This window comes from Nerophis lumbriciformis, linkage group LG25, assembly GCF_033978685.3.
Source record: "Nerophis lumbriciformis linkage group LG25, RoL_Nlum_v2.1, whole genome shotgun sequence".
Taxonomy (NCBI): domain Eukaryota; kingdom Metazoa; phylum Chordata; class Actinopteri; order Syngnathiformes; family Syngnathidae; genus Nerophis; species Nerophis lumbriciformis.
In genome coordinates, this window is record NC_084572.2 from 16,548,670 (window position 1) to 16,562,483 (window position 13,814).

The 13,814-nt window shown below is 39.8% G+C and overlaps 1 protein-coding gene across 4 annotated transcripts in view; it reads right to left on the minus strand.

Annotated features, from left to right (window-relative positions):
* dnah6 (dynein, axonemal, heavy chain 6) overlaps window positions 1-13,814 on the minus strand; it is a 163,908-nt gene that overhangs the window by 40,327 nt on the left and 109,767 nt on the right. For all 4 annotated transcript variants that reach the window (XR_009817684.1, XM_061983898.1, XM_061983899.1 and 1 more), the window contains 7 exons: window positions 12,263-12,427; window positions 12,101-12,168; window positions 10,003-10,183; window positions 9,721-9,900; window positions 9,406-9,639; window positions 2,520-2,655; window positions 2,256-2,428 (listed from right to left, as the gene is read on the minus strand). Coding sequence is in view for 3 of the 4 variants with exons in the window: in XM_061983898.1 (XP_061839882.1) it covers window positions 2,256-2,428; window positions 2,520-2,655; window positions 9,406-9,639; window positions 9,721-9,900; window positions 10,003-10,183; window positions 12,101-12,168; window positions 12,263-12,427 (1,137 nt within the window). In the remaining variant the exon portion in view is untranslated. The remainder of the gene's footprint in view (window positions 1-2,255; window positions 2,429-2,519; window positions 2,656-9,405; window positions 9,640-9,720; window positions 9,901-10,002; window positions 10,184-12,100; window positions 12,169-12,262; window positions 12,428-13,814) is intronic.

Sequence of the window (13,814 nt, forward strand, 5' to 3'; positions counted from 1 at the left end):
CAGTCTATCCTAGCCCGTTAGCTGCTAGCATGCTAGCAAAAGAGGACATGTCCGGTGAAACCGATCCCGGGCTAGGATAGACTGACCATACGTCCTCATTTCACCGGACATGTCCTCTTTTGCGGGGCTGTCCGGGCGGTGTTTCTTAAATGCCTCAAATGTCCGGCATTTTTAGTTATGGTTGCGTGTATTAACAATGTTCGTTCAGGGTTAAGAAGGGGTTAAAAACAAAACAAATTGTGTGCGCAGCAGCATTCGTGAGGGAAGGGCAGAGACAGAGAGAGCGAGAGAGTTATGATAAACGCGCATGCGTCGCCAGGCTCTGCTTTTTATCGATAGATTTATCAGATTTAATTTTTTATTATCTATAGCAGGGGTGTCAAAAGTGTGCCCCCGAGGCCATTTGCAGCCCACAGCTAATGTTTTAAAGGCCCACGGCACAATCTAAAAATACTATTAAAAAAAAAAAAAAAACATAACAAAAGTGAAATAAAAAAGCTTAAAGGTGAAATGTAATTTAGATAATGTTGCAATGTTGACTAATAAAACAAAGCTGTTTTTTTTTCTTTCAAACTGTCATTGCTCAAAACATAATATTGAATCAAAATCAATATTATGAATTATTGACCTATCCATGGTTCCGATTACTTCACATCAAATATTCCACTAAGAAAAATATTTTTGGTGGAAGATTTTGCAAATTTGGTAAATAAATAACCAAAAAATGCATATTTTGTTGTTTTCTTACTGTACCGAAAATTAACCGAACCGTGACCTCTAAACCGAGGTATGTACCGAACCGAAATGTTTGTGTACCATTACACCCCTACTGCCAAATATTTATTTACAGAAATTAAAGGTAAAGCCGTGTGCTTAATTTGTGGTACACAGGTTGCTGTGTTTAAAGAATATAATTTGAATCGCCACTACACGACGAAGCACGAGGAAAAATACCGGAATCTGTCTGATGAAGCGCGCGCAAGGGAAGCTGATGCGTTGATGGTAAAACTGCAAGCCCAACAAGGACTTTTTGCCAAATTTCACACCCCCAGAGATGCAGCCATCAGGACAAGTTTCGTCATTTCTCACAACATCGCCAGAAAAAGTAAGGCGTTTTCTGACGGAGAGTTTATTAAGGAGTGCTTATTGGACTCGGTTGCGCTGATATGCCCAGAGAAGAGGGGCACATTTGAGAACATGTCACTCTCCCGACGCACTGTAACGAGGCGGGTTGAGACCATCGCTGGAAACTTGGAGCTTCAGCTGAAGAACAGAACAGCTGACTTTGACTGTTTTTCGCTGGCTTTGGATGAGAGCTGCGATGTACGTAACACCGCCCAGCTGCTCATCTTCTTACGTGGGATAACTGCAGACTTTCAAATCACGGAGGAGCTGGCAGCCATGCAGTCAATTAAAGAGACAACCACAGGTAATGACTTGTTCACATAGGTAAATGCGTGTTTGGACATGTTAGGACTGAAATGGGACAAGCTGGCAGGTGTGACAACAGATGGTTGTCCAAATCTGACGGGGAAAAATGTTGGACTTTTAAAGAGAATGCAGGATAAAGTGACCGAAATTGACATTTTTGCATTGTATTATACATCAGGAAGTGTTGTGTAAGACAGTGTTAAAAATAAAACCATCAAAAGCAATCTGCTTCTGTATAAAGTTAAGTTAGGTTAAATGAAATGATTATTATTATTATCTTACAGTATATAAAAAATAATTTGAGCAAAATTTTATTGAAATATTGTCAGTGTGGCCCTCCAGCAGTGCTCAGGTTGCTCATGCGGCCCCCAGTAAAAATTAATTGCCCACCCCTGCTATACACTGTGCATACACTGCGACCAGGTTTTTTATAGCCTATTATTTGTCTGACAATTACAATAGCAGCCACCAGGAGGCTTAAAGTGATGATGTAGCAGGAAAACAAGTGGGGTCTTGTTCTTTAGGGCATTTTTTTCCACCACTACATCTTGGACCTCTGTTTTGAGGGGTGAGGGCTTGGGGTAAAATGCAGGTGGAAAGGTTAAGAAATGGTGGTTTAGTGCTATTCTTAAGTGATTAACTCATTAATAGTTGCATAGTAAAAACATGCAGGATGCCCAACATTCTTAGCCGGAATGTTAATTTTTTTAGTATTACCAAATATAAACAAACTTGTGAACCACAATCGAAAGCTAAATAGGCTAAATTCAGGAAGATTTCTTCACGACAAGCATTATATGTTATAATAACATTTAGTAACCCACCTTCTCTTCCATGAAGCTCTTGATAAGAACCAGCTTCTGAAAAGGACTCAGTCTTTCATCCCAATGGCCTCGGATTCCGCTCTGCTCGTTCTCATCTTTGGAAGCATCAAAAGGTGGCAGCGTTGACACATAATCCTCCCAGTCCTCTGGATTGAAAGATGTCTCAAAACTTCCTGATTAAAGTTGATAGGTACAAACAAGTTCATTATCTGAATCAGAAACATCTTTTCATGTTTTAGCTGAATATCAGCTGAGGGTTTTTACCAAGAGTCACATGGATGTGGGTTGCAATGATTTCATTTGAGATGCCTTTGAAGCAGGACAGCGAGCTGTCAAGTTCACAACAGGTTTCCCAGTATTCATCACTAAGCCATGGGACATCTGGCCGCTCTGGATATTCCTAGGAGACAAGACACCAATAATAATTGCCAAAGTGAAAAGTAACTAAATATGAACTAAATATTTACAGCTCAGTTTAGTGTCAGAAGGTAATTTGTCGTGTTTTTTCCCAGACTTGAGTTAGCTTTGATGAAATAATGTCACTGGGTGGAGGCTGACTGGGTCTCTTAGCACTTAAAAGAAAGTCCATATAGTAAGCAGCGGCTGAATTAATGTCACTTGGTAGAGGCTGACTGGTGGCATTTGAAACGGCAAGAGGGTCTGAGTTGAGTGTGACACATGCACGCGCACATGTCCCACGCGAACGCGCTCCTGGAGCTGGCGGTGTGACGCCATCATGCTGCGACAAAGCTGAGCCTTGACTGCGCTGGATGATATTCTATGCCATGTAAACTGAAGAAAGTTGTGTGTTTATCATACAGTGCTCAGGAAATGCGTGTGGGAATTGCCCTGAGGACAACTTCTGTGTGCATCGAGAACGGGACTGCATAGCGGTTATGTCACCGGGCAAAACAAAGTCCAATGGCGTGATCTCCTCGATTCTCTCCCGGGTGGGTGCCAGTTCTCTGCATCCGTAATCTTGGACATTAGCGAGTTCCGGGCCTCCACACCCTCGGGAGAGATGTCTGTGTTCACCTCAAACTCCTTGTTGGAGCAATACCACGGCAAGTGCGGTCTGCCTTCATCTCCTCAAATATCCTCCGTCCTTCCTTTGCGAGAAACACACATGGCGGTTCACATCTGTCATGTTGAGGTCGCTCTGTAGTTACGGTCAGGTTCTCAAGATGCGAGAAGGAAAAGCAGGGGGCAGCAGAAGGAGCTTGCAAGTAAGCAAGTGTATAATTAAAATAGGCAAAATATTAAAAAAAGCGAACCGCGTCACTGAGAAATGTGCCCGGGATGTTCAATGCTTATTAAGCATAGCAAAATAGACTAATACTACAGGGAATGTAGCATAAAGTTAATGAAGAACATAACAAGCAAAGCCAGAAATGTAACTGTTGCGTTAAGCGAACATTGGATCCGTTCTTACTGCATGGTGAGACTGGTGATTAGCCTTACAACAGGTGAGGAAGCTAATCATGATGAGAGACAAGTGTGAGCTTAAGGCCCCTAGCAACAGAAGGTAAACAAAAGGAGCCAAGAAGCGCTAGGAACAAAACTAGACTTAAACAAAGGAAGAATACTACTAAACATAAACTAAGACATGACCCCGGAAACAGGTCATGACAGGATGATCTTAAATTGGCAGAAAAAAACCCTGATTGGAACATTCCTAATTCTTCAAAACATCACTTTAAAGGAATACTGATAGTTCTGGACCAAACAAAGGTTGCCTCCAATTACCAAAAGTAATTACTGACGGCCCAAAGTCTCAAGAAGCATTTACAAGGGGATTTAGACTCCAATTAACTTGAAACCAGTATCGGCTGTCTTTTTGCTGCAGTGATTGTTGTCATGCAGGGTTTTAAGCCTGTCAATAGAAATACAAGGAATTGTTGAGCACAATACAGATTGTTCCACTTATATTCATGTGCTTACTTTATGCAGTGATAGCTAGACTGGGGCTGCAACCTGGCTGGCTGGTATCCTTATTATGATTCTAATAGTGCCCTTCCCTTTTTAAATTTTTAACTAATCTGTCATTCAAACTCTTTCCTGTTGTTTTCATTTACCTGTCAATAGCGCTTTATGTTGAAAACCTTCTAGAAGATCATTCTTAATAATAATAATAATAATAATAATAATAATAATAATAATCCTTCCAACTCACAGGTGTACAGATCAAGATGCAGATAAGACAGCATGATTATTGTACAGTTTAGGCCGGCCACTAAAAAAGGTTTTAGCACACAGAACAATTAAACAGACTGCTGACTTCCATTTCTACATCACTGAGAGGATTTGGTCATAAAAACATATATTCCCTTCTTTTTTTAATCATAAGAATACATGGATGCCCAATTTGATGTACAGTGATACCTTGCAATTCATTCTCTTCACTGTACTACAAGCACATTCAAATGCGTGTCTCAAAACACAGCAGACCTGAAAGACTTAAACAGCAATTTATTAAAGTATTGTAGCCAGGTGGGAAAAAATTAATTTTACAATGGAGTTCTGGGAGGACTCCACTAGGGGTCATTGTGGCATCTGTGGTGTGTTTGCAACTTTGCAAAGGGTTAGACTGCGAAAAACCATAGTTGGATGACAGCCAAGAAAAATTAAGTTTATGTTTGAGTGAACTTGTAGCTTTGGGAGGTAAATATTTCTAATAAAAAAGTGTTATGCAGTATACCAAATGTTCTGTAGGGAAATGGTGGCGGTATTGGTTTCCTACGTGTGGCTTTTGGATTTGAGGAATCATTTGGTTACTTTTTCACCAATCTTGCTAACAAAGCAATTATTGTAACATTAGTGACATAGGTTTGTTAGCTACAAAGGATACATATTCACTGTGTTGTACATGTACTGTATCTTTTTGTATTTGTAAATGGGTGCCATTTTTGTTGCAGAAACATGTGTGTACTTTTGTTGCTACTGCAAAGGTCATTCAAGAGATTTTGGACAAATCTAAACCTAAACCTTTCATGTTTAATTTATAAAGGGTTCAACTACCCAAATTTACCTTTCAGAATAAAGAACCCCACAAGTAGTTGTGTGTCCTGTGCTTGATAATGATTTTGCCAGGCAAAACATTTGGGTACCAAGAGTGGGGTTATGATAATTTGGTAGTTTGGTTTAACTTAAATAGGGGCAGTATTTTAGAGAAAATAGATAAATAAAAGAACTGAAGTGGTGATTATCTTCGGCACTGCTGCTGGTAGAAGATCCATCTTGCTCAAGGAGACGCTAAGCCACCATTGTAGCATTCACCCGCGGAAGCCTTACGGAGGAAGCAAACAGACCAGTCTGGATTTGAGGACAACGCACCCTAGCTGCAGACATCAACGCTGAGTCACCATTGCAGCATTCACCCGCGGAAGCCATACGGAGGAAGCAGACAGACCAGTCTGTATTAGAGGACAATGCACCCCAGTTGCAGACATCAGTAACAAACTTCAAGACGCTACATCATGTCAGCAAGAGATAGTGACCATGGACAGAGTTCAGGAGAGGAGAGTGAGGTGGACCCTGTTACTGCACGACAGGCTAAATTAACTGAGCTAAATGACAAACATAATGAGGCCATGGCACAGATTACTGCTCTGACTCATACTGCAAATCGGTCCTATGTGTATTTGCCAAGAGAACGGCCTATTCAGCCATTTAGCAGCGATCCGGTCATTGATGGTCGTTCTGTTGATGAGTTTTTGCATGAAATTGACAGAACAATGCGTTTTATTCTCTCGCTTCTCCGAGGGTTAGCATTAGAAGAAGTCAGATTATGTACCGGTGGTATGACAGGAAGTGTTCAAGATTTTTGATTTTCTCTGAGAGGCCTACAAGGAAAAACGCAGTGTAGCTCAGCTCTTGCAGACTTTTTATAGTCGGCAACAGTTGGAAGGTGAAGGGTTTTTTGAATACTCTCACGTGCTTTCTCAGATACTTCGATTAGGCTCTGAAACAAAAGTCAAATGCTGTGTCCGATGCACAGATGGCAGTCAGGGATCAATTTGTGGAAAGGGTCCAAGATTTGTGTCTCAGAAGAGAACTTCTTAAGTTGGTTAGAGGGAAGCCAGACTGTACACTCTTTGATGTGCGTCAAAAAGCTTTTGACTGGTCTGAGGAGGAAAAAACAAACAGCTCTAAAGTGGCTAGGAGCTAAAACATAGCATGTGAGCAGGAAGACCAAACAAGTCAGCGCCACAGTAATACAACACTCTTCTGCGACCCTTGACGACATTCTCAAAGTGATCTCAGAGCAAGGTAAAGCTATTGGGGACATAGTCACGTAGTGAGAGATAGTTTTGCATTGAAAGAGAAGTTATACAAAAGTGTGCGGCCCAGAGTAAAGTTGGACTACACAGATGATGGGAAACCTATTTGTCTTAAATGCATGGGTGTAGGACACATTGCTCGGGAGTGTAGAACGCAGAAGCAAGAACATCAGTCCACCTTCGACAGCACACCGGCGTTAAACTAGTTCCCTCGGTTGTGGAGAGCCGACCAATCTGAGGTGTGACAAAAGGCTCAGAAAGTTTGACGAGAAATATTTTTCGAAACAGCAGTTGGAATTGTTCCAGTTGTTGAGGTAGAAGGAGCTGGTGTTATATTAAAGACACTGTTAGATACTGGAAGTCAGGTTAGCACCATTTCTGAGTCGTTCTTCCGTGACCACTTATTAGGAGAGAGTGAAGACAAGACCCCTACAGCCAAATGGCTCAAGCTTACAACAGCTAATTCTTTACCAATCCCTTACATAGGCTACCTGGAGCTGGATGTGCAGGTTATGGGACTGACAATACCACGGTGTGGGTTTTTAGTTGTTAGGAGTCCTGTTCTAGGGTCATATGTGTCGGGAGGACAAGAAGTACTTTCAGGTCGGCCAAATGTAGAAAAGAGTACACATGTCAAAGAGAGAGGTAAGGGAGAAGAACCAGAGTCACCCCCAGTCTTCATTGGCATGAATATCATAAAAAGGTGCAGGGAGTTGGCTATTGCCAGTTTTGACACCACTTTGGAGGGTCAACTGAGTTCAGTGTGAAAAGAGGCTTTTCAGAAAATACAAATGGGTAAGGTTGAGGAACCTTTATCCACTGCAAGATTAGTGAGGGAAAATGTACCAGCAGGTTCAGTTACTACTGTGCATACAAATGATTTAAGGGAAACTGTAGATGACTCTCCCTTGATGCTATTGGAACCAATAAACACGCCCTTACCTACTGGTCTAGTAGTGGTCCCAATGCTGGTTGAAACTCACAAGTCTGTCTTCCCAGTTCAGGTGGTAAATTTTTCATCCGAGGATGTGTGGTTGAAACCCAAGACCAAGATAAGTATCATCAGTGCGGTTGAATGTATAGAAGAGGCAACAAAGGTTCATTTTAACCGCATCTCAGCTGACCAGGAAGAGGTGTCAATTGAAAAAGGAGAGGAAAGTTTACCATCAGTTGAACTGAGGTCCCATCTGGGAAAGCTGAACATTGGCGGGTCACCAGATGCATTTTTGCCTCAGTACTCACATGTTTTTGCATTCAAAGAAGAAGCCCTAGGCTTCACAGATAAAGTTATGCATGAGATACACCTTGTTGACAATACACCAGTTACACAGCCTTACCGACGAATTCCACCTATGCAATACAAAGAGGTCAGGGAGCATATAACCAAGCTTCTAAAAAAAGGGGTGATTGTGGAAAGCACAAGAACAATATCCTATTGTTCTTGTGAGGAAATTAGACAATAGTTTCGGCTGTTGAATTCCAAAACAAGGCGAGATTAATTTCCTTTGCCCCATATTAATGAATGTTTTGATGCACTTCATGTAGCAAGGTTCTTTTCAACAATAGATTTAGCCAGTGGTGACCACCAAGTGGCGGAACATGAGAGGTACAGACAAAAGACAGCTCTCACAACTCCTTTTGCGTTCTTTGAGTACACCAGATTGCCATTTGGGGTATGTAATGGGCCAGCAACATTTCAGAGGCTTATGCAAGCCACCATGAGCGACTTAGTTTTCCACATTATGCTGGTCTACCTTAATGATATTTTGGTCTATTCACAGACTTCTGAAGATCACCTGTTAGGACTGCAGCAGCTCTCTGAGACTGGGTCGAAGGTTAAGGTTAACATCAATAAAGCTTTCTATTCTATTCTAACCTAATTCTACATTATGGCAGGCTTTATCTAATATGTAAAATAATTGCAAACTGTTATTTGAGTGCAATAAGAACAGCCCATGTGGTTAATGCACATTTTAATTGTAATTCTAATATTGTTCTTATGTTTAATCATACGTTTTAACATAAATGTCCTGTTAAAATGCAGCCCATAATGAAATTTTTTGTGTTTTCATTTATTTTGAAAAGTATCAAAAAGTATTGAAATACATAACGACATACATTTTGGTACCAAAATATTGGTGTCGGTACAACTGTAGGTGAGAAGTATGTGCAAACGTAACTATGTAGTCGCTTACGTGCCCAAATGTAAACTATGTAGTGACGTAGCAAGTGCTGTCCCAATTCCTAGGGAAAATTACAAAGCTCTACCCCTTTTTGCTTCATTTCAAGGGTGTAGTGGTAGTGGGTGAGGGCTAGTGTTAGTGAGTGAGGGGGTGTATTGGGATTGGGCATAATATTGTGGAGGGCGAAAGGGCTGCAGAAAATAGTCAAATCCTTTGACTCTTATAAACACTGAGGAGAAACTTTGCTAATGCAATTACACACTCAGCTGAACTGAAAACGATGCTGGTGACCCGGAAGGTAGTTTTTTTATTCTCATTTATAATATGGTTGTTTATAAAGTAAGCCTTTGTCAGAAGTGGTAGGCGTGTGTGTGTGTGTGTGTGTGTGTGTGTGTGTGTGTTTGTGTCTGTAATAGGGCGTTTGTGTCCATTTTGTGTTGAGCTGTTTAATAAAGCATAATGTTTAATAAACAAACCTTTGCATAAAGCAAGCAAATTGTCCAGTCCCACGTTGACTGTATTAAAAACTTAACAAAGGTCTGTTTAAGGTAAAAAAAAAATTCTATCTGTCTGTTATTAATTGCCAAAGATCATGAGTTGAATTCCAACAAAATGTGATTAATTATGATCAAATACTTGAATCGATTGGCAGCCCTAATTATAATCCAATTTAAATTCACTACTTACCTTTTCCATGACTGCAGTCGACCTGATGAAGTTCTGCCACTCAGGGTCTAAGATTTCACCACGCTGTTTCAAAATCTCCACACACAACATGAAGCTGTAGATAAGTTTGTGTTGCTCAAATAGGCCCCTGGAAACATTGATGTAAGAGTTGAGTAAGATCTGGTCCAACAGAATCTGGAGACGTTCTTCCAGGATGTCACTCTTTTCTGACATCTCGATGGTCGTGTTAAAGAGCTGCGTGAGGGTGAAACAAACATCACAATCTAAACATATTCCTGACAAAATACCAAATGTTCTTTTGATAAAAGCAATGACCTGTTTAAAATACTTAAGGGAAAACTGGTACATTGGATCAATCTCTGAGAGACTGGCAACAACAAAAAACAGAACTGAGCCTCGAGTGGCGACAGATCTGTAACCCTCTCTTGCATTGTTGATCATCAACTCAGTGGCCTCCGCCTCTTCCAGACGTTGTTTTATAGCTGCTGATGTCACCTGAAGAAGACAGAAAATATATAAACCATAAGCTGACACATAGAAATGAAAATGTTTAAATGCAAAGTAGTCGACTCGGTATTTTCCAGAACAAGACAGCACCTTTGACTGTTGAAGCGTAGTAACCAGCTCCTCATTGTCCAATATATTTCCTTCAGAGGTGAAGAGAAGCTTGAGGATGCGGTCTTCAATGTCCTTTAGCTGGATGCGGTCATTATTGATGCGCACGACCAGATCATTCCTCTGCTCCTCCAGATGTGGACTTTCCAGGCACACCACATCGCTACAACAAGGATAGAGGGGATTCATTTATTTAGTAATAGTGAAGTTGTCACCAGATACTCACTGTTAATTTTGTTGATGAATCCTTTCTTAATGTTTTGTCAATGACCGTTTTATCTGGCAAATATGTGAATATTACTGTCATTGATACTGGGCTCTAAACCCCCCTATGTCTAATTTTTTCTCCCTACCTACCCATGTTCGACTCTTTTGTCCCTCTACTGTATCTCAACACAACTGGTTTAGACGGCCACCCAACAGAGCCTGGGTTCTGTTAGAGGTTTCTTTTCTAGGAGGAGTTTTTCCTTGCCTTGACGGGGTTCAGTTGGTTTTCTGTAATTTATAAGGAGTGTTGTTCGAGACTTGTTCCATGTGTAAAGTGACTTCACATAACTTCTATTGTAATTGGGTGCTGCAAAAATAAAATTCACTAGACTTGACCTTTTTTCCCTGATAAAGAACGAGACATTAACCAATCAAAACAAATGCATGCTGACAAAAACTATGATGAAATTAACTGAGTTTTATCAACAAATAAAATCAAAACGAAAATGTTAACAGAAAAAAAATCCAATAAATTCTAATAGAGATGCAAAGAATAATTGATTAATTGATTTAAGTGATGTGGACTGTGGAGGGAACAGCGAGTAATTACAGATGTCTCAAAGAAAAACAATGACAAAGTGGAAAGCAAGCAATGAGCTTAAAGAAAACCTGGGAGAGGTTTTTGCGATCATTTGACCTACAAACATTGTCATTGACATTTCACAACAGCACTAAATCAATGATGCAGCACATTACCAAAAAGTATCCTTTATATTTCGCAGCAAACAAGCAGAAACAGGGTATAAGTCTATTTTGGTACCCAATGCCATCTTATATGTTTGACTTGCAGAACAAATGATTTATTCAAACACATGTCACGACATGTTAGCATCTACAGTTTGTAGGTTAATGCATAGTTTGTCCAAAAAAACCCAAAAATACTCCTAAAATTAATACCTTTTAAAATGTGTATGTGTTTAATTGTTAAATACATTGTCGCTCAATTTATCATACAGTACTTTATCAGTCTTTCTGTTTAGTAAGGGTCAGTGTTTAATATCTATTACTTGGTTTAGGCCACACTGGTGTGTTTTTAATTGTTATTTTTTAAACATAACTAATATAATGATGCTCCCAAGGTAATGGTGCAATTTCAATATTATGTGCATTCTTAAGAAAAAAAGAATAAAGGTCATTAGAACATTTCTTGTTTATCGCAACTGTGTTCACTTAAAAACACATTGAGCCTAGAAAGTGTTTTATCAGATAACTTGATTACCGGTAATGAAATAAATTATGCCATAGATTACTCAATTACTAAAATAATCGAAAGCTGAAGTCTTAATTTTTAAATTGGTCTTGTAGATAGTAAGACAAGTTAGGGATACTGTATATATAATATATGAGGCGTGGCTTGGATAGTAAAGCGGTTGTCCAGAAACTTGAGTGTTCCTGGTACGAATCCATCTTCCGCTATCCTAGTCACTGTGTATGTGTCCTTGGGCAACACACTTCACCTACCTTGCTCCCAGTGCCACTCACTCTGATGTATAAATGTGAATGAATGTTTAGTGGTGTTTACCAGCTGTGGGTACAAATGTATCTTACCACCATCAACGCGTGAATGTGGAGTGATTTAATGATAAATTCTCAGTGTCCCGCACGTTAAGTGACTGTAAAAAAAGCGCTGTATAAATCTACTCCATTATTATTCAATCAAAACTATTTCAGCTGTGTGTGAGAGAGGGGGGTGTGAGTCGCGGGGAATATCCAATCACATAATTTTTGTAAAAAAAGCTGACTAAAACTAATCACTATGACAAAAATACTGCATATTTAGCTGCAAGACTATAGTATTTATGTTGTGTGATACCCAAGCAGTTGGTCCTCCAAGCCGGACTTGGTCACAGTGAAGTTGATGATGGTAACTTTAATGCAAACCTGAAAGGTAAAATGAATACACACACGTTACGTATAAACAAATATGAAAAGAATGACTGCAGCTACATGAGTGGATGTGGAGATGTGTCACTACCTCTGGTAAGTAGTGCGGATTGGCCATCTTTGTTGTCATATAGAACCGGAAATTTTTGTCATAGTCAATATCTGAGTCTCCAAGTCGGATCAAAGTTCTTCCACCTGCTACAAACGTCTGCTTTAGAAGGACAGGCTCCAGAGCAGGATCCAAGCTCTCTTTTAACTTCACATACAAGAAAAGGCAAAGTAGGTAATAATTTGTAGAAGTGTTCTCAATTTCAGCACGGGAAGTGTTACAGATACCAGTGAGTGCTGCAGTAAAATAGAATGCTGTGTAAACCTCCCTAACTGACACATTACAGCCATGCTGCATGATGGGTAAACATCCTGAAGGTTTTAGCCTAATGAATAGTACTGCTTGAATAACTCTTACAATAGGTGGAGATTTGAGGACCCTGGTCGAACCCAGATGGTGCAGGGCTGGACTGTGTAGGATGACCACTGTTGCGCATATGCCATATTTACTGGACAATACAATGGTACAGTGTCCCATCTTGTGATTTCTTTAAGGATACGAGCAATCTCTTGGCTTATGTTTTGCTTGAAGTTGCGAGCAAAAATCTGTTTCAGAACCCAATTTTACATAAATTTTTTTTTGCCAAGGATTGGAAGGAAAAAAGTGAGTGTGAAGGACAGTGCTGAAAACAAGAAGTGGATGATATTCTTAGAATTAAAATCCATAAATCATCAGAAAATTTAAAATATGTGTAGCTAGCTAACTTGGTGAAGTAGTTAGAGCGTAGCACTGCTAGTCTGCACCATTTTGAGGTAGAATGAGTCGATAATGCCAGCCAAGGATGATAAAATAATGTTTAATGGGCGGACATCTATTCATGAAAATATAGCGAAACTGCTCATGGTGAGTTTGACGGGGAAGCTGCTGGAAGGTGATAGCGTCTACTCTCCAAGGTAAATAATAATAATAATACATTTTATTTATAAGGCGCCGTTCTGGGCACTCAAGGACACCGTACAAAATCACAACAATAAAATAAAATTGGATAAAAAAAACAACAACAACAACAACAAAGAGAAAAGAAAAGATGATTACAATGGATAAGCAGTCAGGAATAGGTGTGTTTTGAGTCTTGCTTTGAATAGGGATATTGAATCTAAGTTGCGAAGGTCTGGTGGTAAAGAGTTCCAAAGATGTGGGGCATCTTTGGAACTCTTTATACTGTACATTATTATTACATTACTTCTTAAAACTACTGTACAGTGGTACCTCAACTTACGAGTATAATTTGAGACAAGAGCTGTCTCTGGCATATAGTTATTCTTTAAAATGCAAGCATAACTTGAGTTCCAAGCATTATTATTTGTTACAGGGTTGTGCCATTCGAGCAATAGAGTTAATATATTGTTGCACATTGTTGTTTTTGCTTCGTCTACACAATAAATATATTGTAACGTCTGTGTAGGTACTGTATAACAAGAACAACAAGGTGATCGATCTATTGCTTTATTGTGCAAGATTGGCTACTGCCCGCCATAACCACACCAAAACAACAACTACAAACAAGTATCTAGCATAAATGGGTCACTGTCGG